We start from the raw sequence: 27,509 nt of genomic DNA on the forward strand, positions 1-27,509 counted from the left end.
TGTCTTTCACCTTGCATGTAAAAGTATCTGGCTTAATGTAGGCTAATGCATGCAGAAAACGTGTGTTCATTTGACTGAGTATCCTGTAAATGGAGGAAGCATCTCGACTCAGAATTGTTTAATTGACACGACGCTGATATTACTGCATCGACGGTGCATAACCCATCAAGTTTTATCCATGAAACTGTCTTTTCCCTAAATACTAAGTTAGACTATTCAGTATCATATATCTCAATGCTAATAAAAGCTATTTTTCAGGGTAGGTAGCTAGGTTTGTGGGCTATGTAAGATTATCATCATTGCAAACACCAATAAATAGAATATGTTTGGAGCTGGATTTTAGCGCAAACACGCCTGAAGTGTGGCATTTCAGAACAATTACGTAGGATATTTTCGCAGTATTGTTCTGGAGAACGGATTGAAAGAAACAAAATATACATTTCTTGGTTATTTTACCTTAAAATGTTCATTTTTGAGTTTTAATGAATCTTGAATAATTATGTTTATTTTAGTCTAATGTTACATTGTAGCCGGTTACATTTTCTGTATGAAAAAGCAGGGAGAGCTTGTCTTCTTTGACCTGCCCTCTGCTTGCTGCGAGAGCATTGCACTAGATCACGCTGCATTTTAAAGCAGGGGACGGCATGAACGCTGTCAGTTTGACACTAGACGGGACGCGAAGAGGAGGTGCTGTCTCGTTCGATTTTTCTTTTCTTCCATTCCCCCCTTGGACCCACATTGCTGTCATCTACATTATTTTTTTCTTTAGGTTTTAAATAGCACGCTAGTTACCTCATCTAGATTAAAATGTACAGGTATCTGGGGGACCTGCTCACTCGTGGAGCTAGCAGCGCTCTGGCCTCGGGATGCGTCGACTCCGTTTTACCGGCTTCCGCGTCCTTGATGCGGGTTCGCCACTACAGCGAAGCCGTAGGGGAAAAAGAAGACGACCCCAACTTCTTCAAAATGGTCGAGGGCTTCTTTGATAAAGGTGCCGCCATAGTAGAAAATAAACTGGTGGAAGACCTCAAGACCAGAGAATCGCCGGAACAGAAGAGGCATCGGGTCCGGGGAATTCTCAAGATTATCAAGCCTTGCAACCATGTTCTGAGCGTATCTTTCCCTATCAAGCGAGACAACGGCGAATGGGAAGTGGTCGAGGGCTACCGCGCCCAGCACAGTCAACACAGAACGCCCTGCAAAGGAGGTGAGTTGAACAAGCAATTCGCGGCGAGTGAAGCGACAGGCGGTGCAGTGGTTGACAGCCTACATTTAACTGGGGACTGGGGTCTTTCACTTGGACCCCGAGGGTCTCCTTAATATGCAGCCTGTCGATACGACTCCTGTGATTTTAACAGCCTCCCACTGTAACATAAAGAACGTAATGGATTTCAGCAATCGGTTTTTGTCGCATTCCCCCATTGTTTTGATAAAAATTACTCTTTTAAAAATAAAAATCATATGAATCTTAAAGAATTTCAAAGAATATGAAGTAATAGGTTGACCTTTTCCCGCACAGCCATCGCTAACCTTTATAACTACAGCAACAAAAATCAAAGAATTCTCTTGTCGCAAGTAGGGGAATTCTGCCGCTAATAAACACATTTTGGTAGCTTATATTTTGCAAGCCATCCAGTTAAGCAGTTTAGACAAATCTTGCATGTATGTGGTTAACGTAAAAATACTACTGTAATCTAAACACGATCATAACAGTCATTTTTAAATTGTATCAATTTTTGGCAAGTTTGATGCTCTTAACTTTTCTGCAAAACTTCTCAATGGCAGGTGTGCTACAACATGACAAACGCAGTAGCCTAATGTTTCTCGCCGTCAGAGTAACACTTGTGGCTCGTTTGTTGAGACTCGGATGTCCGATTTTTAATTCCATTTTGAATGGTTATAGATTTAGCATATAGGTTTTTTTCTGTTTACATTTTTTCAGGAGGAGTATGATACATTTTCTTGCCATGGCACACCCCATTCCAGACAGATCTGGTTTCAGAATGCGTGGTTGTACAGTATGTACTGTAATCAGTGAATCTAGCGATATTCGATTCCTTGGTAACATTGCTCGGTGTTGGTAGTTGCGGTAGCCTACAGAGGGTAAGGGAGCTATGACGGAACCGGGCCGGGGATCATCCTGTGCAAAATTTGTTCGGGGCTGGCCGGGATCTCATTCCAGTTTCAGGCCTGTGGCGTGACCATGCTGACTCAATCGTGCAGATGTTAATGTGATAGCCCAGCACGCTCCAGCGTGCTGGAAAAAGGGGCTCAAATATGTACGGACCAGGTGGTGTTTCCAGGAAAATGCAACATTGCCTGCGCAGTTCCGAATAGTTTTCTGCCCTGTTAACCTCCTGCTTCACGCATCTCGGATTATGACACACACTCTTCTCGGGTACATCTGATGCCAAAAACCTGCTTTTTATTTTTGGTTCGCAGGCTAATCTGTGAATGCAGGGCGCATAATTGCTGTTATTGTTCCAGAAGATAAAATAAATTTGGCCTGTTGTTGGAGCTGTCCTCATTATGTGGGTTGTTTTTCTCTCTTGGCAGCACAGCTTGAAATGCTCTCAAAAGGTAGAGGCTAATGGGCACTGTTGAAATGTGAGGGGAACAAACAGTAGTGCTTTGTTGCGGTCTGACAGTGCCGTTTGTACCCCTGAGTACATTATTTACATCATGCATCTTGCGATGGCTACCTTACACCCTCCTGGTAATGTATTTAACATACGTCCTTGTGTTTGCAATACAGGGACAAAATGTGAAGCATGTGTGCATACCTAAGAAGTGTTCTGTAAGTCCTACTGTCTGTAGACTTGGGCTGGAGAAAACCAGTTCTGAGTGAAAAATAGGCCTTGGAGGCAGTGGGCACACAGGGTGGGGGGATGGAGCACTGTATGCTGGGTAACTGAGAGGAGGGAGGGGGGGTTTTGAGGGGTGGGAGGGTGGGGCTGTAGCACAGCCAGGGTCGACTGTAATGGTGATACTGCCAGTGGGAGGGCAGTCCCAGACGCTTCTGTTCCTGTTTGTCAGTCGTACCCAGAAGCCCAGACTGAACTTTGGAGCTTGTCGAGTAATTGCCCCACTCCTCCTCCCACAGACAGCTTCGCGTGAGCTGCTCCTGAATAGCGAGCGTCGCTCTTCTGTAGTGTCGCCCGTCAGGCACGATGGAGCCATTGGAAAAGGGGCGTGGACACCTGGGAATCTCTTATCATACACGAGGGCAACGTTAATTCTCCTATGCTCAACCTTGACCTCCTACTGCCCATTTTGAGAAGCCAGGAATGATTGAGTTTGTTCAGTCACTTCAGTAGCCAGAACCATAATGTAGCTCTCCCATTGTGTGGACTGCATTTGCCCCCATGTAATGTGCTGATATTGGTGGGTCTTTCAATTTAGAGTCCAGAGCATAATATGCACATCTATGCTGGTCACAACTAAGATAAATTTTAGTACATCAGCGAGCTGCACCAGCAGCAGGTGAATTCGATTAACCGGTTTTGTTGTTTCCCCTGCACTGTTTTTCTTCTAATATATCTTTAATGTTGTTGTAGTATGTCATGAATCTAGGCTATGGTAAAAGGGCGTCTTTGAATTGCTGACTGGTATGCCATGCCCAGCGGGATTTGCTGGAAGGTGGGTCGGTTGGAACCTGGCAAATCCAGTTCCCGCAGGGACAAAAGAACCTTCCCAGAGTTCATTGTTGTGACGGGGAGCTGTGCAGTCTGCCTGCTGTCATATGGGTAGGTTTATGCAGCGATGGTAAAGATGTCTGTATTACGTACATCATACTGCATTAAATAAAAAATTTTCCTACCCCCCATTTTCCGATTCGGATTGCCCAGTTGTGTCCGTTAGCCCATCCATTCATCCAGTTGTCAGGCCCAGGACCAGGACCAGGACTAGCACGTCGTTTGAATTGAGCTAAATCAGCTGACGGCATCTAAAATCACCTGGTTAAGCTGCAGAAGCTGTGGTCCTGCAGGACCCCACGCCTGGTGCAGGTAGATCGCACACAGGTGCAGTTCAGTGAGAGGGGCATCAGTTGCTGTGCAGTGAGACAGGAAGCACCCTGTTGACCGAAACTCTCTCTCCCCGGGAAACCTTTCAGCCACGGGATAAAATGGACTGGAAGGAGGTGGAATGGTATTACCTAATCAGCCCTAGCATTTTGTGTAGCCAATTAACTCATTTAGTCAGGGTAATTGGTGGAAACAAAAACCTACACACACTTCAGCCCCCCAGGACCAAAATTTCCCACCCTGGTGCTAGAGTATCTTAGGTCTCTCATGGTTTCTTTGTTAATAACCACATTGCATTTGAACAACCCTGTAAACATTTGTCCATGAACTAAACATTTATTAATTTAGCAAGTTTAGAAACAAAGAATATTGGTTAGCTAGCTAGCTCTGTGACTTGTGGCAGGCAAGCTGGCTTTGTGTGTGTATGTACAAATCTAGACCTGCTTTTCCACAAGGTGACCCTGACTGTCAGTGAATTTGGGACTTGTGTGACACACCAGTGCCGTTGTGACCTGTCCAGTTATCTGACCAGTGGGGCAAGGAGAGGGTGCTGTGATCCAGGGGGCTAGGGTTTAAGCCCAGCTGTGGGGGGTGGGGGCTGTGACTCCTCAAGAGGCAGCGGTGCCATTGGGCGATCATAAAAAAAAATGGAAACCCTCTGTGTAGCTGTGTTTTAAATGTGTGAGTCACCGTTTCACTCTAGGTAACTTCCATTAGGGGAATGACAGTGATGGTGATGGCAAAGACGCAGTGTAATTACATAAATGCACCCTGGCTTTTACTCTGCGTCTCTCTAACTGGATTACCGCATTTCATCTTTGTTGATGCAGAGTGCGGTGGGTATCTGATTAGGTTAATTTGGGGATTATGTCTAGCTGACCTGCTGGTGTACACACCAGTGTGCCCTCCAGCTGTCTGATTTCATTAGCAGTCTGATTGCATTTATTACATTTGTGCTATAAATTGATAGAAATGGAAAAATCCTCCATTCTGGAGATATAAAGCTGTTCTTACCTAAATCTCACACGGCATACTCTGTACTGATAGCATACTAGTAGCTATTTCAATGAAAACAGTTCTATTTAAAAAATGCATTCATAAAGGATTTTAAAGCCAGAGCTTCTGTCTCGCTGTTCCTCTCCCCTCTTCCTCCTCACTCTTCCTCCTCCTCGAGGCTGCAGAGAGAGGTGCGCAGAGGGAGGATGCGGTTCTTAAGACGCCGTTTCCCGGCTGCGATGCCGCCGCTGCTGGGGCTTTTATTAATAACTGCGGTCCTCGTGGGGATTAAGAGGTCATGGCTTCTGTGTGGGGGGACTTGATTGAAACTGATCTCGGCCTGCTGCTGCAGGCACGATTTGTAATGCAGAGGCCAGCGCACGTGACCATGCGGAGTGGGAGGGGGGCGGGGTGTCCAGAGCATGAAGTCAGTTCGCTCGGTCTCTGGAGGCCCCTCTGTGATTGGCCAGGATCGTTGGCAAACCCGGTGATCCCATCGGTGGACCGAAGCAGTGCTCCTGCTGTAACATCATGCTCTGTTATGCACCCCGTGTCTCTCCACCAAAAGAAAACGAGTAAAATCTTTTTCATGTTGTCCTCCTCCCCACAGCCCTCTTCTTTTCTTTTTTTTTTATTTATTTTTTTTACTCGCCCTCTCCTGTCCACAAATGGGACACGCTCCTCTGCCTTGCGATTCGCGACGAGCCATTAGACCATCGATCCGCTCGCAGATTCGCGGCATTGGCGGTTATCCTTTTCTCTCACCCCGTAGAAGGATGGCCGAAATGACCAGTGTGCTGGTCTGACATCGCTTTAGGTGTGGTTTGATGCCAGTATGATCGTGTACCGCGTCATTTGGAATATTCTCACGTTGTCCTGTCACCTGAGGACTCTTGGCCAGTCCGCTCTCCAAATAGTCTTCGTTCCCATCTCTTACCCAGTCTGGTTAGACGTGTACATGTCACAGGGCACGTCTGCGTTCCCCTCCCCAAAATAAGGATGTCCCTCTGGAAGTTCCAGAGCTTGTTGTGGAGGGGCGCATGCTTTCTGGGCTGGATTTAGATCTGGCAGTGTAAACAGATACGAGTTAAAGGGCCTGGTGCTTGGACCGAGACAAAACTGCACACAACAGTCCATCAGCAGTCAGAGGGAAAGTGTATGATTCCTGACATATCTGAAGTAAGCTTCTGGACATACGTAAAGCTAGCTTTAACATGATTCTGGCCATGCACCAAGTTAGCTTTAACATGGTTTTAGACAAGATTAAAGCTAGCTTTAACATGATTCCAGCCATGCGCCAAGTTAGCTTTAACATGCTTTTAGACATGCATAAAGCTAGCTTTAACATGATTTTAGACCTGCGTAAAGCTAGCTTTAACATGATTCCACCCATGCGCCAAGTTAGCTTTAATGTGGTTTTAGACATGTGTAAAGCTAGTATTACCATGCTTCTGGCCATGCGTAAAACTAGCATTAACATGGTTCTCAGCATGCGTAAAGCTAGCTTTATTATGATTCTGGAGATACATAAGGCTAGCTTTAACATAATTCTAGACATGTGTAAAGGTAGCTTTAACATGATTTTGGACATGATTTTGTAAAGTTCATAAATATGCATGAGCTAGCATTGCAGATTAATCCAGTTTCGGTTCATAATACAACATCAAAGGTCATCAGAAAACCACTATCTATCCTACATTATGGTACTGGAATTCTGTAATGTGCAATACTGTATATATCAGTCAGCTTGAAACAAATATTTTAAATACAGCAAATACCTATTGAATGGGTCTAAGTGGTTGTCGTAAACATGTACAGAGAAAAGACTGAATTATGTTCTGCCTTCCATTTAGCCATTAAAGAAGCTGATCTTGGCATGAGGGGGATTTGCGTAGTTTGGCAGAACTCCACATTAGCTTGACTTAAATCACTTGTCAACTGGCAATGATGTTTTTCGCTTATCCCACAGTTTTGAACAATCAGTTGTGATTGTTGGCCAATCGCATCGCTGTTAGTTCAGGAAGGAAGGGCGAGTGCAGTTTTCTAATCTGGGCCGCGCCATGGCACAGGCAGATCCCAGGTGCTCTTCGTCCACCGAGGCGGAGAGACCTCCACGACTAGTTACGCGCCGCCTCGTCGGTCTTCTGGCCGCAGCTGTCAGGATCCGATTTGTGACCCGCGGAATGCCATGCAGCACCGAGGGCACGCGCTTCAGCTGCATGTGCTACCCAAGAGCCTGCAGCCTTGCGTAGCTTTGAGTTGAGGTTTCGCAGTGGGAGTTCACTGGTGGCAGTGTAGCGTTTTTGCCTCATGCTCCAGAGTCTCATTGACCTGTTCTCTCTCCTCCTCCTCCTCCTCCTCAGGTATCCGGTACAGCACAGAGGTGTCTGTGGATGAGGTGAAAGCCTTGGCCTCCCTGATGACCTATAAGTGCGCTGTAGTGGGTAAGTGGTCCAATGGCTCTGAGGCTTAGCACAGCCACCGGCTAAGCGAGAGAAAATGTATTTAATTTCCAAAGTTTTATTTACTTGTTCTTTTAACTCCAATTTAAAAATGAAAACGTGGACATTTCTTCTGAAAGCCAGCTTTGACATTGTGGTCAATTTTTTATTATTTTTTTGTTGCTATGATTTTTTTGTGTGGATAATTATTTGATGCAACTTGTGAACTTGTGTTCTTCATGCTCCCAAGCAGGTTAAAGTTAAAAAAGCAGCCATTTTAGTTTTCATAAACCACACCTTTCCATTTCTTACTTTGGATTGCCTTTTTCACATATTTTTTACCTGTATTATTATTATTATTGTCGTCCTGATATGCCATGACCATTATTTGCTTTGCACCAGTCAGAGAGGTTTGAGTTTGCATTGTGTTGGATTTCGGAACACCATTACTCTGTGAATGTCAGTGAGGTGTGTTGAGCCATTGCCCCAGTGACGCCGCATTGGCCGTGCTTCTGAACACCCTCATGTCGGGTCCGTTTGTTTTCCAGACGTGCCGTTCGGTGGAGCCAAGGCCGGAGTGAAAATCAACCCCAGGAACTACTCTGTAAGTGGCTCGTTGTGAGCTCTGATAAACACAGAGCCCTCATATCAGGGCATCCCCATATCAGAGCCAGACGCGGACTTCCTGTCCTCCTGTACCTCTGATCGATCTTGTACACATTACTGCACTGGCTCACAAGCGCTTGGCTAAACACCTGAGCTTAGTCATGCCCATTGCTTATTTTATTATTTTTCATATGTATGGGGGCCTGGGGCCATATAGGGTTCGTGTCAGCCATTTCGCTGATGTGGACCAATCCGATGTGAGCAAATTCCTATCTGTCGATTGGCTTGATGAAGTGTAGTGAGCGCACAGTAGCCCCGTCCACTGCGCTGCTGCCGTGTAGCCTCCCGCCCCCATCCCTGCAGTTCAGAGCGAAGGGGCCGCATTCTCTCCCTGCCGGAGGATGGCTTCTGCTGCTGCCCGCTGCCTAATGCTTCCCATATTTCCCTGCTTTTAAAATAGCTTTGGCTGTTCCGCTGCGCAGCGCACCGAGGGAAAATGGCTCGCGTCCGGAGGCGGTTGCTGTCAGTTCCATGAGCGCCGACTGTGAAAGGGAACCCCAGAAGTGAATCAAATTAATTTTCTCGAGCGAATTGGATGAATATTGAAACGACTTTGCCTCCACCCCCACAGCTTACACACTACGCTAGACTAAGATATTCGCTTGTTGTTGTTTTTTGTATGATAGATTAAGTGTGATTAAACGATGCGAGGTCTTCCCTCCCCCTTGGCTCTGTAATCCATGCATGATCCCTTATCCCGCTAATGGGACAGACATGCAGGCTACGGTTAGCCCAGATAAGAAGAGGTCCTTCTTTTCTTTTCTGCCTATTTCTTTGTTCCATCCTCCCATCTTTTCCCCTTTCTCTCCTTTTTTTTCTTTCTGGTGGCATATTCAGTCTGCCCCGGGCAAGCTCAACTCAGGCGTTGTGTTAATAACCAAGGCCAAAGGGGCGAACGGCTAAAAGACTGAAAATAGCTGGCAGGAGAGAGCACAACATTTACTTCACCCTCTAGACGTTCTCGGGCGGTCTTAGGTATTTACGAGGGATAACAATAGCAGAGCGTTGGTGTGTGAAGAGACCCTAACCCAACGGAAGTTCTCGAACTCGACATTTCGAAAGCTGAATATGCCGTTCGCCCGCCACGCACCGGAGGTGGGTAATCACCTCTCGGGCTCGCCACTTCCTGTCCCTGACGCCGCTGCGTGCTCGCTGCAGACTGCTGCCCTCGAGAGGAGCGTTTCTGAGCTTTCAGCTGGCGGTAGGATGGGAGGCTATTGGCTGAGTCAGTTCTTTTCCAGTTCGCTGCGTGTGAGCATGTCCAGAGCTGGAATGCTCTAACCTTCAGTTTTAGGAGAAAAGCTACAGTTATTAGGGAAAAAAACATATTTCTGTATTTATTTATGAATAAATCCATGCACCACTCTGCCTTCCAGAATTCTACACCACATGACAATGTCAGTGTTCTAGGCAATGGCCAGTGTGTGTCCAAGTGTGTATTCAAGCCTGTGAGCACAGTAACATAATGTTCCATGTCTTGCTCTACCGCACAGGACAATGAGCTGGAGAAGATTACTAGAAGGTTCACCATCGAGCTGGCGAAGAAGGGCTTCATTGGTGAGTTTTTGCTTCTGCTGACGCTGTTACTAATGTAACGTTTATGCAAACTTAAGATGGCTGGTTGCGTTAGGTAAGAAGTCAAAGGTCATTGAAAGTTTGTGAACACACGTTTTCCAACAACTTACAATCTCCACCTTTCCTCGCATAGCATAGCATTCATGTGAGTAAGGCTGAGAAGCCACTGAAACCAAAGTGATTTGGGTGCTGTACTTGCTTTACCAGTAAAGCTCAATGGGCATTTGAGTAGCCAAGTTTGTAACCTAGGTCAGCTGCAGGCACTGGAAGGGCTTACTGTACTGCCCCATGAATTTAGTGACAGGCCCCACAAATCCCTTTCCCCTGCTGTTTTCAGCACACGCACACACACGCACACACGCACACACACACACACACACACACACACACACACACACACACACACTCATTCTCATAGCCTGTGTGTAGAAGTGAGTGAGGCCGCCCTGTATTCAGGAAGCAGGTCCCCTCCTTTCACGTGACATTTCTTTACTGTAGTCCCCAGTCGAGCTCTGAGGGAGAGAAAGATCACGGGCTGGAATGTTGGGACTGTCCCATTGCTCAAAGCTATAAATACAGAGACAGCTCCACCCCCACCACCCTAACACTCTGCACACAGGTAGGCGTTCCGTCCTCCGAGAGAGTCACAAACAACCCCCTTCCTCCTCCCTCCCCCTTTCTCACCGCCTTCTGGCCCAGCTCCTCCAGGGATGCTGTTTTTGAAACATAAACACAGTACAAGGCAGGCAGCGGTCACGCACATGGCTGTTTGTTCAGATGCCGTGATGTTTACTTCAGACAGCAGGCCTGGCATGGGTTGAGGGTGGAGCAGGCAGGGATGGGGGATGGAGGAAGAGGAGGGCAGTGTGCTAGTGGTTTGTGAGGGCATCTGCTTGTGGTGTACGGTTGCACAGGCAGTTTCGTAAATGGCGTGACTGTGCACTGGACTGGAACAAAACTAATCCGCCCCCCCTTCCCACGCTCTCAGGACCTGGCATCGATGTCCCTGCCCCTGATATGAGCACAGGGGAGAGAGAGATGTCCTGGATCGCCGACACCTACGCCAACACTATTGCCCACAGCGTAAGTACCCATAAACACTCTTGCCTACACCAACACTATTGGCCACTGTGTAAGTACCCATAAACACTCATGGCAACCCCAACACTATTGTCCACAGCGTAAGTACCCATAAACACTCTGGCCTACGCCATCACTATTGGCCACTGTGTAAGTACCCATAAACACTCATGGCAACACCAACATTATTGTCCACAGCGTAAGTACCCATAAACACTCATGGCAACCCCAACACTATTGTCCACAGCGTAAGTACCCATAAACACTCATGGCAACCCCAACACTATTGCCCACAGCGTAAGTACCCATAAACACTCATGGCAACCCCAACACTATTGCCCACAGCGTAAGTACCCATAAACACTCATGGCAACCCCAACACTATTGCCCACAGCGTAAGTACCCATAAACACTCATGGCAACCCCAACACTATTGCCCACAGCGTAAGTACCCATAAACACTCATGGGAACACCAAAACTATTGGCCACTGTGTAAATGACTGTAATAACTCTAAGCTATGCTAATGCCATTGCCCACAGTGCTAGTTCTAAGAATATGTGATTTGAACATGTTTTTAATTTTTTTTATTTCCAGAAAACAAAAATGACCAAAAATGCATGATAAGAATTAGTAATATAAGAAATATAAGAAATTTCTGAAACAAAAAAACCAAACCAAAACAAACAAAAAAAAAAAAACAAGTGCACCCTTTACGAATGCTCAGTACAGAAACGTTTTGAAGCTAAGTGCTCATTACTTACTGAATTGAAAGCTTTTACAAAATGTATCTTCCGGAGATAAAAAACTTGTCCCATCTAGGCTTTATGAGAAATTAGGAGAAGAACAAGTTAAATGCACAGTAATGTAGAGCTAGCTTTTATATAGCGGCTCCAGAGCTATGCTAATCACATTAAAAATAAGCACAAAAAATGATCTGCATGCCCTACGATGGGTGACACTACCCTAACAGACTGCTAGCTAACTTGGATAACTGTCTATGTGGACCTTTTTTCATTCATGTTCTGAAACTGTGTGCACCAGTTGTCTGGTTTAAATAAGGAATTCAAATTCTGTTGCAACATTATGCAAGGTTATTTTTAGGATGTTTCATCGAAGACATCAAAGCTAACCGTCAATTAGGCTACGTTAAGTTGGATCATACTTCCGCTGCCGCATATTATTTAAAATTCAGTTAATTGGCCAAATTTATGTTCAGAAGTTTTAGTAGTTAACCAAGTTAATGGACCAACTAACTAATAAGCATGTTTTAGCAATGTGGACTTCCATAACAAGTCTCCATAACAACCAAAAGCTATGACTACTGCAGAATGGGCAGTGTTTCAAGTGCATGCGTTTTTAATTATGTATTTTTCATGCGTATGCAAATACTGATGGCTCACCTTTTCTTGTCAAACGGGTCACTTGCCTGTAAGAAGCTACCTATGCCACTGTCATGTTTTAGTGTACCCCTGACTGATATGGTATGCCTGTACTATTGCTCACACTGTAAGTAACCCTGATGACTGTATCTTATGAATACCTAGCAGTCATTTCCTACTGTTTGAGTAACATTTGACACAATGATGTACTTGTAGCATGGAAAAGTAGTTTCACTTTCCGGTATTAAATACGTTCATGTGTCTACACGTTTTACATACACACTTATATTCTTAGTTGTGACAGTTAAGTGGAAAGTTGAGTTGTGCTTTTTCATGCAAACTACTGTGGAAAGAAGGGGAAGGCTCGTCTAACCCCTCCGCTCAAAATGAGCGGCCCCTCTGTGGTGAAGTCACATGGAAAAATATGCAAAAAATCTTACTATGGAGTTTTTTTATGGAAAAAAGGCTTAGTCATATCCTCCTGCCATTTTAGCTCAGTGTTCTGGTTATTTTTTGCTTACTGCTTTCCTGCTAGTCTTTGGAACTGACCCATGGCAAGACCAGTTTTTTATTTTTTTTGTTCATCTATATATAGGCCATAGTATTTTATGTAAATATGTTTGCAGTGTATGTTCACTTGTTTTGTGTTCTTTTCTGTATGAACATGAAGAATTTCCGGGCATCATATTTGTGTTTTGGGGTACACGCAGGCACAGCGCCAAGTGCTAGTTTGCCGTATTTAATTTCTCTCCTTTAAAAATAATAATAATAATAATAATAATAATTGTGAATGTGTGAGATCACATTTGCCATATTTGCCAGGTTTTGTTGTTTTGGCCCATCACATTCAATGATCTGGGCTGGCCTTTTGGGAGTATTACATTGGGCTTGAAACTGCTAGAAAGCAATCCATCGCTATGGCGACCTGTGATGGCACTGGAATGTGAATATAAAACACTGCAGATATGCTGTATGCTGAACTGCTGTGCTCGTGACCACAGGGCCTACATGGGCTTAGGCATGAACTTTTTTTGTTACATCTTTAGATTTGGACTGGTCTATTATTTATTGTACTCTATTCAATTTTAATATGCTGATTATTTTTTATAATTATATGAATATAACCTTTTTTTTTTGTTTGTTCATGGTTTGACATTCAAACTATGACTACTACTATTCAGATTCATTTCTTGGTTCAAAGTTCTTCTCCTTGCTGAGGCCGCAGGGGTTTATGGGTAAACAGAGCTGTTGAGGGCAGAAGTTAAAAAGGCCCTTGCCTGTTCTCCGGCCCTTTGTACTGGGGATAGATGTACCACCCCAACCCCCACCCCCTTCCGTGTAGCTGTCTTACAGATCCCAGTGTGCCCCAGACCTGAGTTTCAAGCTCATGTTCACAGTGTCACCACTGACTGAGCCTGAATGATGAGGGATGCAGTTTCCCTTCCCGTTTTGCTGCTACTTTTCGTTTTAATGGTTTAATATGTGTAGCTGGCACTTTTTTTTTTTGCTCTATCTTTTTGTGAGAGGGTGTTTTTAAAGGAAGAACTGCATTTGGCAGGGTGCCCCCCCTCCCCTCCCCTCCCCAATAATGCTCATTACCAGAATTTCATTGCTTTTCGTTTTGCCCTGCCCCCTGGCTGCCCCTTCCAGTGTTGTCGCCATGGCAGCACAGGAAGTCCACTCAAGATTGCGCTGGACTGATCGTTCCCTGCATTGTATCCATAGTCTGCGGCAGGGTGGGGAGGTTGGGAGGGGTGGAGGGGGGCGGTGGGTGGTTATTGATATTCAGTACAAGATTTATTTTACGGGCGAGAGGGTGCACTAATGAGCATTTATTCTTTAGTAGCCGTGCGCTCCGCTACGCTTCACTGGCTGTCCTCTCTTACAACCATGGCTTTTAGGTGAGGTGAATTTGGCTAACAAACTGCCACGTTTGTTGTCATGAAAATGTTTTGAGTCTTGCATTTCAAATGATCAAATAGACATCTGGTTTTGGTTACTTCTACTGGCTTTAAAGGAAAATGTCCTGTAGTCTTCAGTGCTGAGAATATATGTGCACAGTTGTTTAGGGAAAAAAGTTCCTGAACTAGATTAATCTGCTTTCATATTACGTAAGACAAGAACCTTTGCTTCCTCATTTCATTGGCCTGTGGCTTGCAGATAACTTGCAGCAAATAGGATACTTTTCCTGTGTTCACTTTTAGGATGTTTAAACATTAATGTGGCCTTCCTTAACAGAACAGAAACTTGCTTTGGTCACTGGGCGTTCCTTTGGGCGCTGATGCATCAAGTTCCGCGCAAATGCACATCATAAAAGCCTTTGTGGGAATCACTGCGTCTGTGGGAAAACTTGCTGACAAAAAGGGAGTGATGTTTATTGAAGATCTCATAGATGTCTGATGTTACATTTCCCAAGCTGAAAAGAATTTCTGATATGCGAAGTCAAAATAATGCTGCCCGAAATGTTTTTATTTATTTATGTCTTTTTACTATGGCAACGGCAACTCTGGTGAATATGTTACCCAACGGAAAGCAATTGTCTGACTACAATGTGCGGTGAATGCGCATGCATATATAATTAGGAAATGTCTGGCAGAAAGCTTAAGATGACTAAGGCTTGTTGGAACAGAATATCCTATTTTCTTTAAATATAGGTTTGAGTGCCATTTCCTTCTTTGGCAGCAAGTCCTGTGTTCTGTTTAATCGAGCTTCCCAGCACCCTCTTCTGGTGAACAAGATGTCCTGCAGATTTACTAACGCTAACTGATAAATTAGCCTTGGTCTGTCAAGTGACAGGATTTTTCCCCCATTAGTGATGATTGGTTTCATGCTTTCCCTGCACTTCCTGTGGTGACTGGTGGGGATATTGCGTCAGTTTTGAAAGTGATTAATATAAAAAAGGAAGAAAAATGGGCATATCCCCCTCCCTGAATTCCCACACTTCCCTCCTGTGCCAGAGAAGGGGGGTAAACAACATACGTTTATGAAATCCATTTCTGTAACTCTATGACAGATCAGCTGTGACAAAGCAGTGTGCTACTGTGTAACTGAGCTGATTTGAGTTCAGCATGTACAGAATTAACTGGGATCAATCTGTCAATCAGTACTTTTTTTGTATAGCTCATTTCGTACAACTGAATGCAATGCAGTGCGCTTTACTTTGGTGAAAAATCAATAAAAACAATAAAAGCAAAAAAAACTATAAAAATCAAAAGTAAAAGAAAAATCTAATAATGTGTGAATAAAATAAAAAAGTAAATGAACTGTCAATGAATGTTGTCAGTGAAGGCTAAAATGGTGGGCAAGGCTTGAGCTGACAATGAAAAATCTCCACCATTTCAGAAAGACTGTTACTGGCTTAACTGACTGTTACTGGCTCAACTGGTTGGTGGGGCATTAGGTGTGTCAGGACTAGCTCTCAGGATGAGACGTTGACGTGACTATCCTCTATGGTGTTTAAGTGCACAAGGTTGTTCTCCCAGTTCTGTCTCTGAACATTCTAAGTGGGTTTTCCTCTGATAAAACAAGCAGACCTATGCCGGTCTGACCCTATGTCCCAATGAATGGGTGCTTGAAAATAAGCCGTGCATACTTCTGCTACCTAACCCTGCCAGTTTGGCTCTTCCTGCTACAGTGAGTCACGAGTGAGTACCTCCATTCTTACTCTCTCAGCCCCCCATCTCTCTGGCTCCGTGTAGAGCCGCAGTGACGCAAGGTCACATTGGCGAACACCTGCCACGAGCTTGCACGCGACACCATTTCGTCACTTCCACCTCACCCCAAAAATAAGTCTGCCCGCCCCACTCGCACCCCTGCCCACCCCTTCACGCGCACATGTTCGTAGCAGTGGCTGAAGGTCGATTCGCTTGTAAAACCCACCGTAGCCGTGCGGCTCCAGACAGGGAGCGCCTCCGCATGGCGAGACTTCGATTTTCCACACGTGCTTCGCCGTCCCCTCCGCCGTGAATCTTCACGTGTGGTTCGCGAAGGTCTTCGAGGTTGGACTGTACAGTTAATCAGTGGTACAGTGCATGCAAATGCGTAATTCATTTAGTTTCACTTGGTGTGCGATGGTGTCTCTTTCCTGGTCTTAATCATTCACTTCTCACCCATGTGAAGACATCGGACTCTGTTACAGAGGAACTTGAAAACTCACCCTTTACATTGACGATCTTTTGAAATGGATTTATGGACTACCACCCGCCCCCTGGAAGGTTTCGTAACCTAATCTGTTTTTTTTGCCCCGTGTGCGTGTTTGTCTGTCTTCACAGGATATCAATGCCCACGCCTGTGTGACGGGTAAGCCCATCAGCCAGGGAGGGATCCACGGCAGGATCTCTGCCACCGGTCGCGGGGTTTTCCACGGCATCGAGAACTTCATCAACGAGGCGTCTTACATGAGCCAGCTGGGCCTCACCCCCGGCTTCGCGGACAAGACTTTTGTCATTCAGGTATGGAACGCGGCGGGCACTGTGACTTCACAATAGGCAGAGGGAGGCCACTGACACCACAGGGGCTATCTTTATTGGCTGTGAGTGCAGCTGGTCCAGAGGCGCCCTTATATGGAATTTTGTCGTGTTTTGGTTGAACCCAGTTGGTTCTCAGGCCTGTGTTAGTCATGGCTTGGAAAGAATCCTCAAGGTTCCTTCAAGGATTCTTTTAAGTGGTCATGATTGCCTAAAGATTGAACATCAAACAGAAAATAGACAAAACTGTCTGAGCCCCATCTTAATGAAAGACACGTTTGGGTACCTGGTGGTAATTGTGCGTTTGTGCGTGCGTACAAACCTATCTTCACCTATTTTTGTGAATACAGAATATTTTCTTGATTTAATAAGATTGACAGCAAGCAACAAAATTTTACAGAGCAGTCTGAATCAAACGCTTGCAGCAAACATATGAGTAGCTCAGAGGGTGAAGGCAACATATTTTGTCTGTGAGAATCTCCCTCAGTCAGTGTGCTGCTGTACTGAAGCTCCCCCTGGGAAAAATAGTTTCTCTACTCTGCTGTATTACATTCTACTCTCCTCTATTCTGTTTTACTCTTCTCTATTCTACTCTCCTCTATTCTGTTTTACTCTTCTCTATTCTGCTCTACTCTGCTCTGTTCTTCTCTACTCTAGAGTAGAATAGAGAAGAGAGAAACAAAATACTCTATTCTGTTGTACTCTCCTCTGCTCTACTGTCTATTCTACTCTACTGTATTCTATTATATTCTATTTTGCTGTAATGTTCTAATCTACGCCACTGTATTCTGTTCTATTCTATTCTTTTCTATTCTGTTCTTCTCTACTCTACTCTAATCTGTTCTGTTCTACTCTCCTCTAATCTAATCTATTCTGTTCTTTTCTAATCTATTCAGTTGTGCTGTACTCTATTACTATAGACAGGCCTTTGTACTGATGCTGTAACTGGTCCTGGCAACAGAAGTCCTGCGACTGAAACATTCTTGTCTCTGCTTAACTCTGGCATCCCGGGCAGTGTTAATCGGGAGGGGGAGTTTGGAAACCCCACCGGTCACAGGCCTGAGGGATTCACCCTGCTCGGTTGCCCGGCAACTGGGCGTCACATCCTTTATGTATAACCGTGCGCGGCACCAGCTGCTCCAGACCACATCCCCTGCCAGGGTTGCCCTTGCTGGAACTCCATCAGATCATCCCAGTGGCAGATTTGCGTGACTCACGCATGTGAAGCGTGCCAGTGATGTCACTGCTGGGATTAGAGTCCTGCTTGTTTGACCCTGCCTCAGCAAATGATGCCCTTCGTTTTCTGACGCAAAGCTTTAATCTCTGGGCAGAGGTTGCGATGGTGTCTCCTGGTGTGAGTCTTTAATCTCAGGGCAGAAATCACTTGCAGATGCCTTTGCAGAAGGGCTGTTTTTATTTTTTTATTTATTTTTTTATAAGAAAACAGATGTAGGGAATTTTACACTTCAAAACAGGTGCCTCTGTAATTTTTTACTAAATAGTCATTTTCTTAGATGAAGATTCACTGATTTGCTGCAGTTGGACCAAATGGCAAAGGAGATGGTGGGTTCTTTTTGTCTTATAACAGTGAGCCAAAATGAATATATGGCCACCTGTTTAAACCGCCTCGAAGTGGTTTGATCCAGTTTAGGCCGGAACCCTCACTGGGGCACGAATGACGTCTTCTGAAGCGCAATTACAGAAGTGAAACAGCAGAGGTCCTGAGGGAAATCAGCCACAGGTCTCCTGTGTGATGACGCCAGGCTTTCAGATGTAATGAAAAGCTGTTGAACAGGGAGGAATGGCTTCAAAGAATGGGTGAACAGTTACTCTGTTTTCCCACAGGGTGGCAATATTTTTTTTTCCTGTGGTCTATGGTATGCAACCAAAAGAAATGTCCTGCCATTTATTGTAATGTATTGTATTTCCTTTTTTATTTACTTACTTGCTTACTTATTTTTTGCTTTGCTGTGTTCAGAAATTGTATGTGACATGCACACTTGGCACCAGTTATGTATATTTCCTCTGTTGCATGCACTTTTAGCAGCTTCTGAAAATATACAAGGTAGAAAAAAATAACTGCTGCAAATGTAACAGAACTGAACTGCCTCTTGCCCAATCAGCAGCAATGCTTTTTCAAACCAGGAAGAGTAAAACAGAAAAAAGAACTCATGGTGATGGTAATTGAACCATCGTCCAACGGCTCTGAAAACCTTTGTGTAGTTGTGTTCTGGGGGGCGGGGCTTGCGGCCGGTATGTTGCATGTTCAGTTCCCAGCCGGAATGCATTGAGACCCTGCAGAGAGGTCCCGTGATTATCCTGACCTGTTGCCCTACTGTCGTCCCGCTGCAGGGCTTCGGTAATGTGGGCCTGCACTCCATGCGTTACCTGCACCGCTACGGCGCCAAGTGCGTGGGCATCGGGGAGGTGGACGGAAACATCTGGAACCCCAACGGCATCGACCCCAAAGAGCTGGAGGACTACAAGCTGGTGAGAGCCCAGGCTTCTTATTTCTCTGTTCCTCCTTTTGTTCTCTTTCACTCTCACGCTATCTGTTCCCCTTCCTGGATCAGGCCCAGCTTCATGTAATTCTGAGTGGGTCGGCCAGACCGTTGTTTAGCACCGTTGTCTTGCGAGAAGGAGGTTCTGGGTTCAAGTCCCATTTGGGCTCGAGTCCCATGTTCTCCCCGTGTTCGTGTGGGTTTCCTCCGGGTGCTCCGGTTCCCCCCCCCCCACAGCTCTGGGACTACAGATTAAAAATTAGCCTCCCTGGCTAATTCTGCCACAGATGCATCACTTTTATTGATGTGCATTGCTCCTGTCAAATAAACTGATAAGTTAAATAAATAATTTGAAGTCCGCTTGCGAGTCGGTGATAAGCCTAAAAATCTGTAAACCTTAAAAGGGGTTTTGCTTGGACAGTGCTGCCTTTAGGCACTAGGAAACAATGCCACCTGTTTACTGGCCAGCGACTCAACTGATGGAAGTTAAATGCTTTATACATTGAGTTACGCATGTTTATAAACATATGCACGTTTTAACCCTGCAGCAACACGGCACGATCGTGGGCTTCCCCAACGCCACGCCGTACGAGGGCAACATCCTGGAGGCCGAGTGCAACATCCTGATCCCGGCGGCCAGCGAGAAGCAGCTGACCAGGAAGAACGCGCACAACATCAAGGCCAAGGTGAGAGGTCCCCCACGCTCACCAGTTAAACCAGTTTAGCTCAGCCTTTCTTTTCCTGTCTGCATTCCTGTGGGTGTTCCCTCTGACTGCATCCCGGCTCCTCCCCAACTATGACTATTCATCTCAAGTCAGCAAATCAGAACGCTTCTAGGTTCAACAATGACAATGACAGACGGAAGTACAAAGAGCTGAATGTCTGTTGAGTAGGTGGATTGCCACTTATTTAACTGCAGTTCTGTTCTTCTTAGGTTACATACACCCACCTTCATGAAATTTGCAATGGATACGTTAATGATCCTGTTGTTCTTTGCATTTGATTGAGGACATTGCTAAGAGGCTTGAACCATTTCAGCGGGCACAAGCCTGAATCTAGACTGAATCTAGATGTCTAGAATGGTGGAGATCTAGATTGAGAGATGTTTTAAAATAAGCGGATTAGGTTAGCTCAATTTAGCTAGATTCCCGGTAGATTTGGTTGAAATGTGAGTTTTCTAACTGTTTAGGACATTGTCAGGCTATATCCAGAAAAACCTGAGCTATATTGCAGCTACCCTGAGCAAACCTAGTTTGTTTGTCAAAACATCTATCGTCCTAGATTTCTACCCCTCTAGACGTCTAGATTACATTTAGATTCAGGCTTGTGCTCACTGGGATACAGCTCCTGTGTCATCCAGTTTCATGTCGGCCTACATACTACACGCCTACGTACTCGTAAAAGTAATTATTCTGTGGAATGTGACCGAAACCAACCATGTCACATTTGTTTTATTTGATCATACGCCAGGCTAAATGCACAGTCTAAACGGGTTCCTGTGCGTTCTATGTAATGACACACCTTGGATCCGTGGTGAGCTCCAGGCGTATTTCTGCATATCTGCCGGCTCACTGAAAGGAAGCCTGTGACGCCAGCTATGTTGAATGTAAACGCGCCCTCCCTTTACCGTGTGCCATTCGCAGATTATCGCTGAAGGCGCCAACGGACCCACCACGCCAGATGCTGACAAGATCTTCCTGGAGAGGAACATCATGGTTATCCCGGTAAGGCCCAACGACACCGAAGAACAAAATTTTAAAGTGTGCCCTGTGTGTCGGTCAATTCAGAAAAGGTACCAGAGGCCCTCCCTTTCCTCTCCAGAGTGTAATCTCCAGTCGCGCTTCTCGAGTCACCGCTGTGCGGTTGCCCACACGCTGATCTGACTCGCTTGCTTTCGCGCCAGTGTCACGTTTACGGCCCGAAGGACTCGCAGTCCTGTAGGGGGATAGCCTGTGCCATTTTAGGTCAAGGTTTATGGGCGGTAGCCTGGGGAACCTAGAACAGAAAAGTTACCCAGAGGAGGCGATCTGGCCGTAGCTTCAGGAACGCTTCCCGGTTGCGTCGGTTGTCACTGGATGGCCACCCTAGGAAGGACTGAAGTCCCGCCCTGTTGACAACATGCGATGTGTCAATCCTACCACTCAAGGGAGCATTATGACCAATAGGATTCCTGTGCCCGTCCTTTCTAGGGTGGCCTTCTAGTGACAGCCAATCGCATGAGACCCACCGGCATAGAGGGCTAAAGCGAGGGCCTAGACGATGGTCTGAAAACACCTTGCCGTGCTATGCCGGCACTGAACAGCATCAGCCACTCGCAGGCTCGCTCTCCGGGGGTTCACAGAAACTGGCGGGGGGCCCTGTTGAGCTGACGAGGCCTTCACCCTCCACCCCCCCGTCACCAAGGCGATAAGCGCGGCCGCGACGTGGCGTGCGGGCGCCTTCCTTCTCGTTCCGCCTCGTGCAGTCGGTCCAACCGCGGACGAGCGCTTCTGTACGCTTCGGCACGCTGCAGACGTCCTCCGGCCGCCCGGATTGAGCGCTCGATGACCGAAGCCTTTGTTTTCGTTCCGCTCTTCGCGTCCTCCCACGCAGCGTATGAGACCGCGTGTAAACAATGACTCACTGCTAGCACAGCTGCGCTCGCTCAGTCTTTCAAAATCAATATTTTTCCAATGGTTTCTCTCTCGTTTTATGCTTGGTTCTGAGGCATAAATATTTGGTGGGACGGAATGACATAGAAAAACGTGTTTTTAATGATAATTTTTCACTTAATTGGCAGGCGATCCGATACTAATCCGAGAATCGCGTCGTGATCGCGTGGTTGAGTAGTCATTCTCCTCCTTCGCATTCACTGCTGTCTGAAATAGGTCAGGGCATCTTACGGTGTTATAGGATTGGCTGAATTAACTGTTTATAAAAACAATTGTTCAACACTCTTAATAACATAATGTTTAGTAGTTTGGGGATATTCAGATTTTAATAAAGCTCATTTACCACAGGAAAGGCAGCAAATGAGTTTAAGCAATAATGGCGGAGAATGTGTAGTCACACTATACAAGTGTTACATTACCACGTGCACAATCATTCAGCATAGTTTAGAGGGTTAAACATTTGGTCCAGTTGCACTGACCGCGTAATTGAACGCTGAGCCTTTTCGCCTGATAGGACATGTACCTGAACGCTGGCGGCGTGACCGTGTCCTACTTCGAGTGGCTGAAGAACCTGAACCACGTCAGCTACGGCCGCCTGACCTTCAAGTACGAGAGGGATTCCAACTACCACCTGCTGAGTAAGTATGGTTCCCTCCCCACCACCCACCATCTATCTAACCCTCCCTCCAGCCCAGATGGTCACTGTTCACAGTACAGTAGTTCTCTGCCTACTTCAGTCACCAATGCCTTGCAGTTACAGCAGCCTGCCACTAGAGGTGGCTCTATACCTGATCTAAACATCTCATACACTGTTTGGCATTCACAGGCACAACTGTCTTCCTTATGCCTCAATGAAGCTTTTTTTCCCCAAATTAACTGTAAATGCCTCACCTTTATATTTGGGCACGATGTAACTCTGAGCCCTTTCCTCTATTTGACTGTATGTTAAGATGTTTAAAATGTTATTTAAAAGTTTTTATTTCTTCCAATTCTGAGGAATGTGTGACCTAACTGCAGAAGTGCTGTTACCCAGTGCACATGTTATCAGCTAAAATGCATGTCTGTTGCAAAACCATGGATCTGTGTAGCAGTGAACAGACACACATGTGTAAATGAGGAACTCCCAAGTACTGCATATGCAAAGCAGAAACTACCACATACGCACGGACCCTCCATTGATTAAGGAAATGACATCACAGAATGCACAGTGTCTTGTACTGTATAAATGTTTGTATGCAATTTTTTGCCATTTAATACTGGGTATTAACTGACAGAACTGTGCGTACTTTGTAACGGGGGGGGGGAGAATGCTGCATAAAATGACGTTCCACTCTTCCGCCTGCCAGTGTCCGTACAGGAGAGTCTGGAGAGGAAGTTTGGGAAGCAGGGCGGACCCATTCCGGTGGTCCCCACCGCCGACTTCCAGGCCAGAGTAGCTGTGAGTGACCTCCTCCTCTGCTTACCGCTGCATCCCCGTCAGCATCCCCGCCTCCGTCACCTCCTCAGCTTACCGCTGCATCCCCTCCAGCCTCCCCGCCTCCGTCACCTCCGTCACCTCTCTGTTACTGCAGATGGATAGGGAATTATGTGTGTGTGTGCGTGTGTGTGTGTGTGTGTGTGTGCGTGTGCGTGTGTGCGTGTGTGCGTGTGTGTGTGTGCGTGTGTGTGTGTGCGTGTGTGTGTGTGTGTGGGTGTGCGTGTCTGTGTGTGGGTGTGCCTGTGTGCGGGCGTGTCAGTGTGCCCGCGTGTCTGTGTGCGGGCGTGCCTGTCTGTGAGCATGCCTGTCTGTGGGCGTGTCTGTGTGCGGGTGTGTCTGCGTGTGCGTGTGCGTGTACAAGTGTGTGTCTGCGTGTGCGTGTGCGTGTGCATGTGTGTGGGTATGTAAGTAGTTCCGTCTTTAATTCATAAGTGCTTGAATGACCCCCTCATTCGTCTGAAATAGTCTGAAGTTGTTCTACCTGGTTTAGAGCTGTCGGTGCTGTGCTGTGGGACAGACGCGTCCTCTTCTTTAAGCATAAGGACATGACTAGACGCAGTAGAATGCAACTGTGCTGCTCCCCAACAGTAATTGGCTAGCCTCAGGCTGAACATGTTTTACAAAACCTGTTTCTGTTCTTGTTTGGGTGAAAGTGTTATGGCGGTAAAAGTATGCTGCCCCACCTGTTGAGCCTAATTCGTTCTTCGTCTCGTAACGCTGTCGCTGTTGTTTTGTCACGTGACAAAAACGAAGGCGTCATTTGCCGTTTGCGCTTCAGCGAATACGTTCGAGTTGAGAGCCGAAATGCTGGATGACGACTAGGCTGTTTTAGGATGTCGACCAACCGGTTCTTTGACTTTGATCAAAATCATCCGTCCCTGCGTCGTACACGTGACACTATTTCTCTTTCTTATTACTTTCTTCTGATGGTTTTTCCTCTGTCCCCCTCCATGTTTACCGACACCTGTCAACAGCAAAATAACGAAGTCGACTATGAATTTTTGTCCAATCGCGCTGCGTCAGTGTATGATGCCCAGCAGCCTTTAGTCATGTAGTTACAATCACAGACCTGAGTGAAACCTTTGGTGAATTTGCTTTTAGTGCTGCTGGTTCCCAGCTTCAGCAAGGCTCACACAAATTAAATGACTTTGTCGCCACAGGCTGATTTTTTCTAATTTGATTTTGAGGGTCAGGTTTGTGCATGGTGTTATTTCTTTTAAAGTTGTCAAGCAGGTTTTTTTTTTGTTCCTTCAATTGTCCTAAATCTGTCATCTGTCAGTTTACCTCATTTACTCTTTCTAACGCATATTGATTGACATCTTTCATGGCTTTCGTAGTTATATTTGCCTGCTTCCAATGCAGAAAAGAACGTGCCCTTAAATATGGCATCTTTTAAAAATGCCAATGCATGCACATCCAATACCAGTGAAGCTAAAGCAATTGGGTCTGAACCCTGCAGTGTATAAATACATTCTCTAATGAGGGGTGCAGACTCCATTGCCTTTACCTTCAGTGTTTATTACCGATCAGAATGGGCAAGAGCTTTGTGTGGACAGACACCGGTAATGCTAATGTTAATATGCAGTTCTTTACTTGTGCTGCAAAGCGATTTGGATGCAGCGCTAACCCTCATATAGCCCGAACGTGACCTTTGTCCAGGCCTAATTTAGCCTGCCGTGTGCCCCAGTTTAGCCATGTTTAGCCCCAATTGAGTCTATTGGGAACTGATGACACTGATCCATTGCTGGTGTTTTCATATGATAATTTAAAAAAATAATAATTTGGTCTTCAATTCCCAAGTATAAGTGTAAATGTGTCATTAGTTTTCACTCTGGTGTGCAGTTATGGCATCTGGTTGGGAGGTGAGGTGCATTTATGAGGGCATGACTCCCCACAGATAATGTTTACACTTCAACGGTGACCACCACAGATGGTAAACTCTCACTCTCTCCCTCCTCCTCCTCTCTCCTAGGGAGCCTCAGAGAAGGATATTGTGCACTCTGGTCTTGCCTACACCATGGAGAGATCTGCCAGGGTAAGTGTGAGGGGCCAAACTTGAACATCCCTAAAACGAAAGACAGCCGTTTCTTTAAGTCTGTGTTTCACTTGCTCAGTGTTCCCGCTCTCCTTGAAAAATGGCCAGTAGCTCAAATTTCAAACCAAAAAAAAACATGTTGAATTTCATATTGCTACAGGAGGTACTTGGTCAGGTGGTTTAGTTTTTGAGAGTGACATTTCGACAATCATTTTGACAGTCATGAAGAAGGATGGAATACATGTTGCACACATTATTGCATACCCTTAGTTGTGTAAACCACTTCAAAATTGTGACGTGTACGAGGGAGATTCATATACCGTGCCGAGCAGCAAGTTGAGGACGTAGCCCGCTTTATATCGGCGACCTCTGCATTTCAAGGGGTCATCACCAAAGGAACTGTCCTTTGGTGATGACCCCTTGCCTCTGGCTCGAGTGGGTCTCTCTACGCATGCCTAATGTACTCAGATCCTGTAGCGGGGCAGCCTGACATTTGCGACTCACTTCTGTTTTTCATAATTGACCTTACTGATATTTTTTATCATTCATCCTATCGATATTTTTCATTATTCATCTTATTGATATTTTTTATTATTTATCTTGGCGTTTACATGATAAGCGTGTCAAAAGAAATGAAGTGGCCACATTCCAACTTGAAAGTATAAACATACGCATTACTTAGACTAGTAAAGATGAGTTGAATTGGAATCATGCCTTTCATGGATGTTCAGAATTTTATAGTTAGGTGGGTGGAGGGGTTTGACTTTAACCATAACTAAATAAATACTGCCCCCACCTGGGCTATGCTGACCCGCCATTTTGGGCCAGAATTATCACACGTAAATGCCCGTTCTTACAGTTACCTCATTTTCTTTTGCTTCTGTTTTTTGTAGCAAATCATGCGCACAGCTCAGAAGTACAACCTGGGTCTGGACCTGAGGACGGCAGCCTACGTCAACGCCATCGAGAAGGTCTTCAAGGTGTACAACGAGGCTGGCCTGACCTTCACATAAACGAGCTGCCCCCCCTACGACCGCCACCTTCCCCCACCCAACCCCCCCCACCCAACCCCCACCCCACCCAAAATAAAATCCGCCTTCCCTCCGTCCAAGTTCCCAGCGACCCAATCCAGCCTTCGTGACATATCAAGCGTTTACATATGAAACCTCGTGCTGTCTGTACCTCGCCATAAAGAGTAGCCCACCCGCCGTGCACCCCCCCTCCACATGTGTTCCAGTGAGCGATGCCCCGCCCTCTTTCTGTAGGCCCGCCCCCGGGGGCTGACACGCTGCAGGGCTGTAGCCTCCCTTGTAGCGGCCTAGCAGCGACAGCGCAGCCTCACTGTGATTCCCAGCTGCTCCTGCGCCGCTTCCTCCCGACGCCCGACCACCGTCGGACTGTAACGCACCGCGACCGCGCCCGCTGTCCGCACGGCTTTGCCACCATTTAGCCCCGCCCCCCATCCGAGCGGCTCGAGCCAGCTGTACCACGCGCTAGTTACAGCATCTGTACGTCGTCGCCCTTGCTGTTCTATGGTTGTTATTACCGTTTTCCTTTTTCCTCATCTTTTTTTTTTTTTTAAACGTTTTTTTTCTACATCAAGCAGGCAAAAATCTAGACAACCAAAAGAGATTTTAAAGATATGGGTCCTGACAAACAGACTCCAATATCGTGGCTGAACCGCGGCCGCAGCATTCTCCATTTACAGCGCATTTTGTCACCCTGTGGGCAAAGCCATGAATCCTGAAGGACACTACTGAAGATGCCTTAGTCATAGAGGCGGGGAATTCTGTTTTTATCAGAAATATTTTCACTTATTTTAGTAAATAGCTTCAAAACCACTTGGAAAACATTTTTATTTACCCTTGACGCACACATCACCTATTGGCTCCACACCTTCATAAGTTTTCCAGTGAGGGCTAAATGGTTATGTCATCAAGCCTTATTGGCAGATATGGATAGCAAAGCCTTTTTTGGTTGCTAAATTTCATCTGGGGGTTTGTGGAAACGGTTTATTGAGCTGAGATGCATTTGGGAACAAGAGTTGTAGATCTTTTTTTTTTGGCCATGTGAGCCTTGATTTGGAAGCTGCTTTGGGGAAATTTGTATTGCCTTTTTTTGTTGACTATTAAAACTACAACAAAAACCCTGTCTGGTGTGATTCTTTGCGCAGTAGGTCTCGTTGCACATTAATCTACAACGGGTGCACAACAAG

At 45.9% G+C, this 27,509-nt stretch overlaps 1 protein-coding gene across 1 annotated transcript; it reads left to right on the forward strand.

Annotated features, from left to right (window-relative positions):
- The first annotated feature begins 623 nt into the window (after positions 1–623).
- glud1b (glutamate dehydrogenase 1b) lies at positions 624–27,440 on the forward strand. Its single transcript, XM_064320988.1, has 13 exons — positions 624–1,207; positions 7,385–7,465; positions 8,011–8,066; positions 9,622–9,685; positions 10,692–10,786; positions 16,436–16,615; positions 18,983–19,120; positions 19,680–19,817; positions 20,775–20,855; positions 22,297–22,420; positions 23,129–23,220; positions 25,232–25,294; positions 26,188–27,440. Exons 1-13 carry the CDS (start codon positions 808–810, stop codon positions 26,305–26,307), a joined length of 1,632 nt encoding a protein of 543 aa, XP_064177058.1. The 5' UTR covers positions 624–807; the 3' UTR covers positions 26,308–27,440.
- Positions 27,441–27,509: the final 69 nt, after the last annotated feature.

Source organism: Anguilla rostrata, chromosome 2 (assembly GCF_018555375.3).
Source record: "Anguilla rostrata isolate EN2019 chromosome 2, ASM1855537v3, whole genome shotgun sequence".
Classification (NCBI taxonomy): Eukaryota; Metazoa; Chordata; class Actinopteri; order Anguilliformes; family Anguillidae; genus Anguilla; species Anguilla rostrata.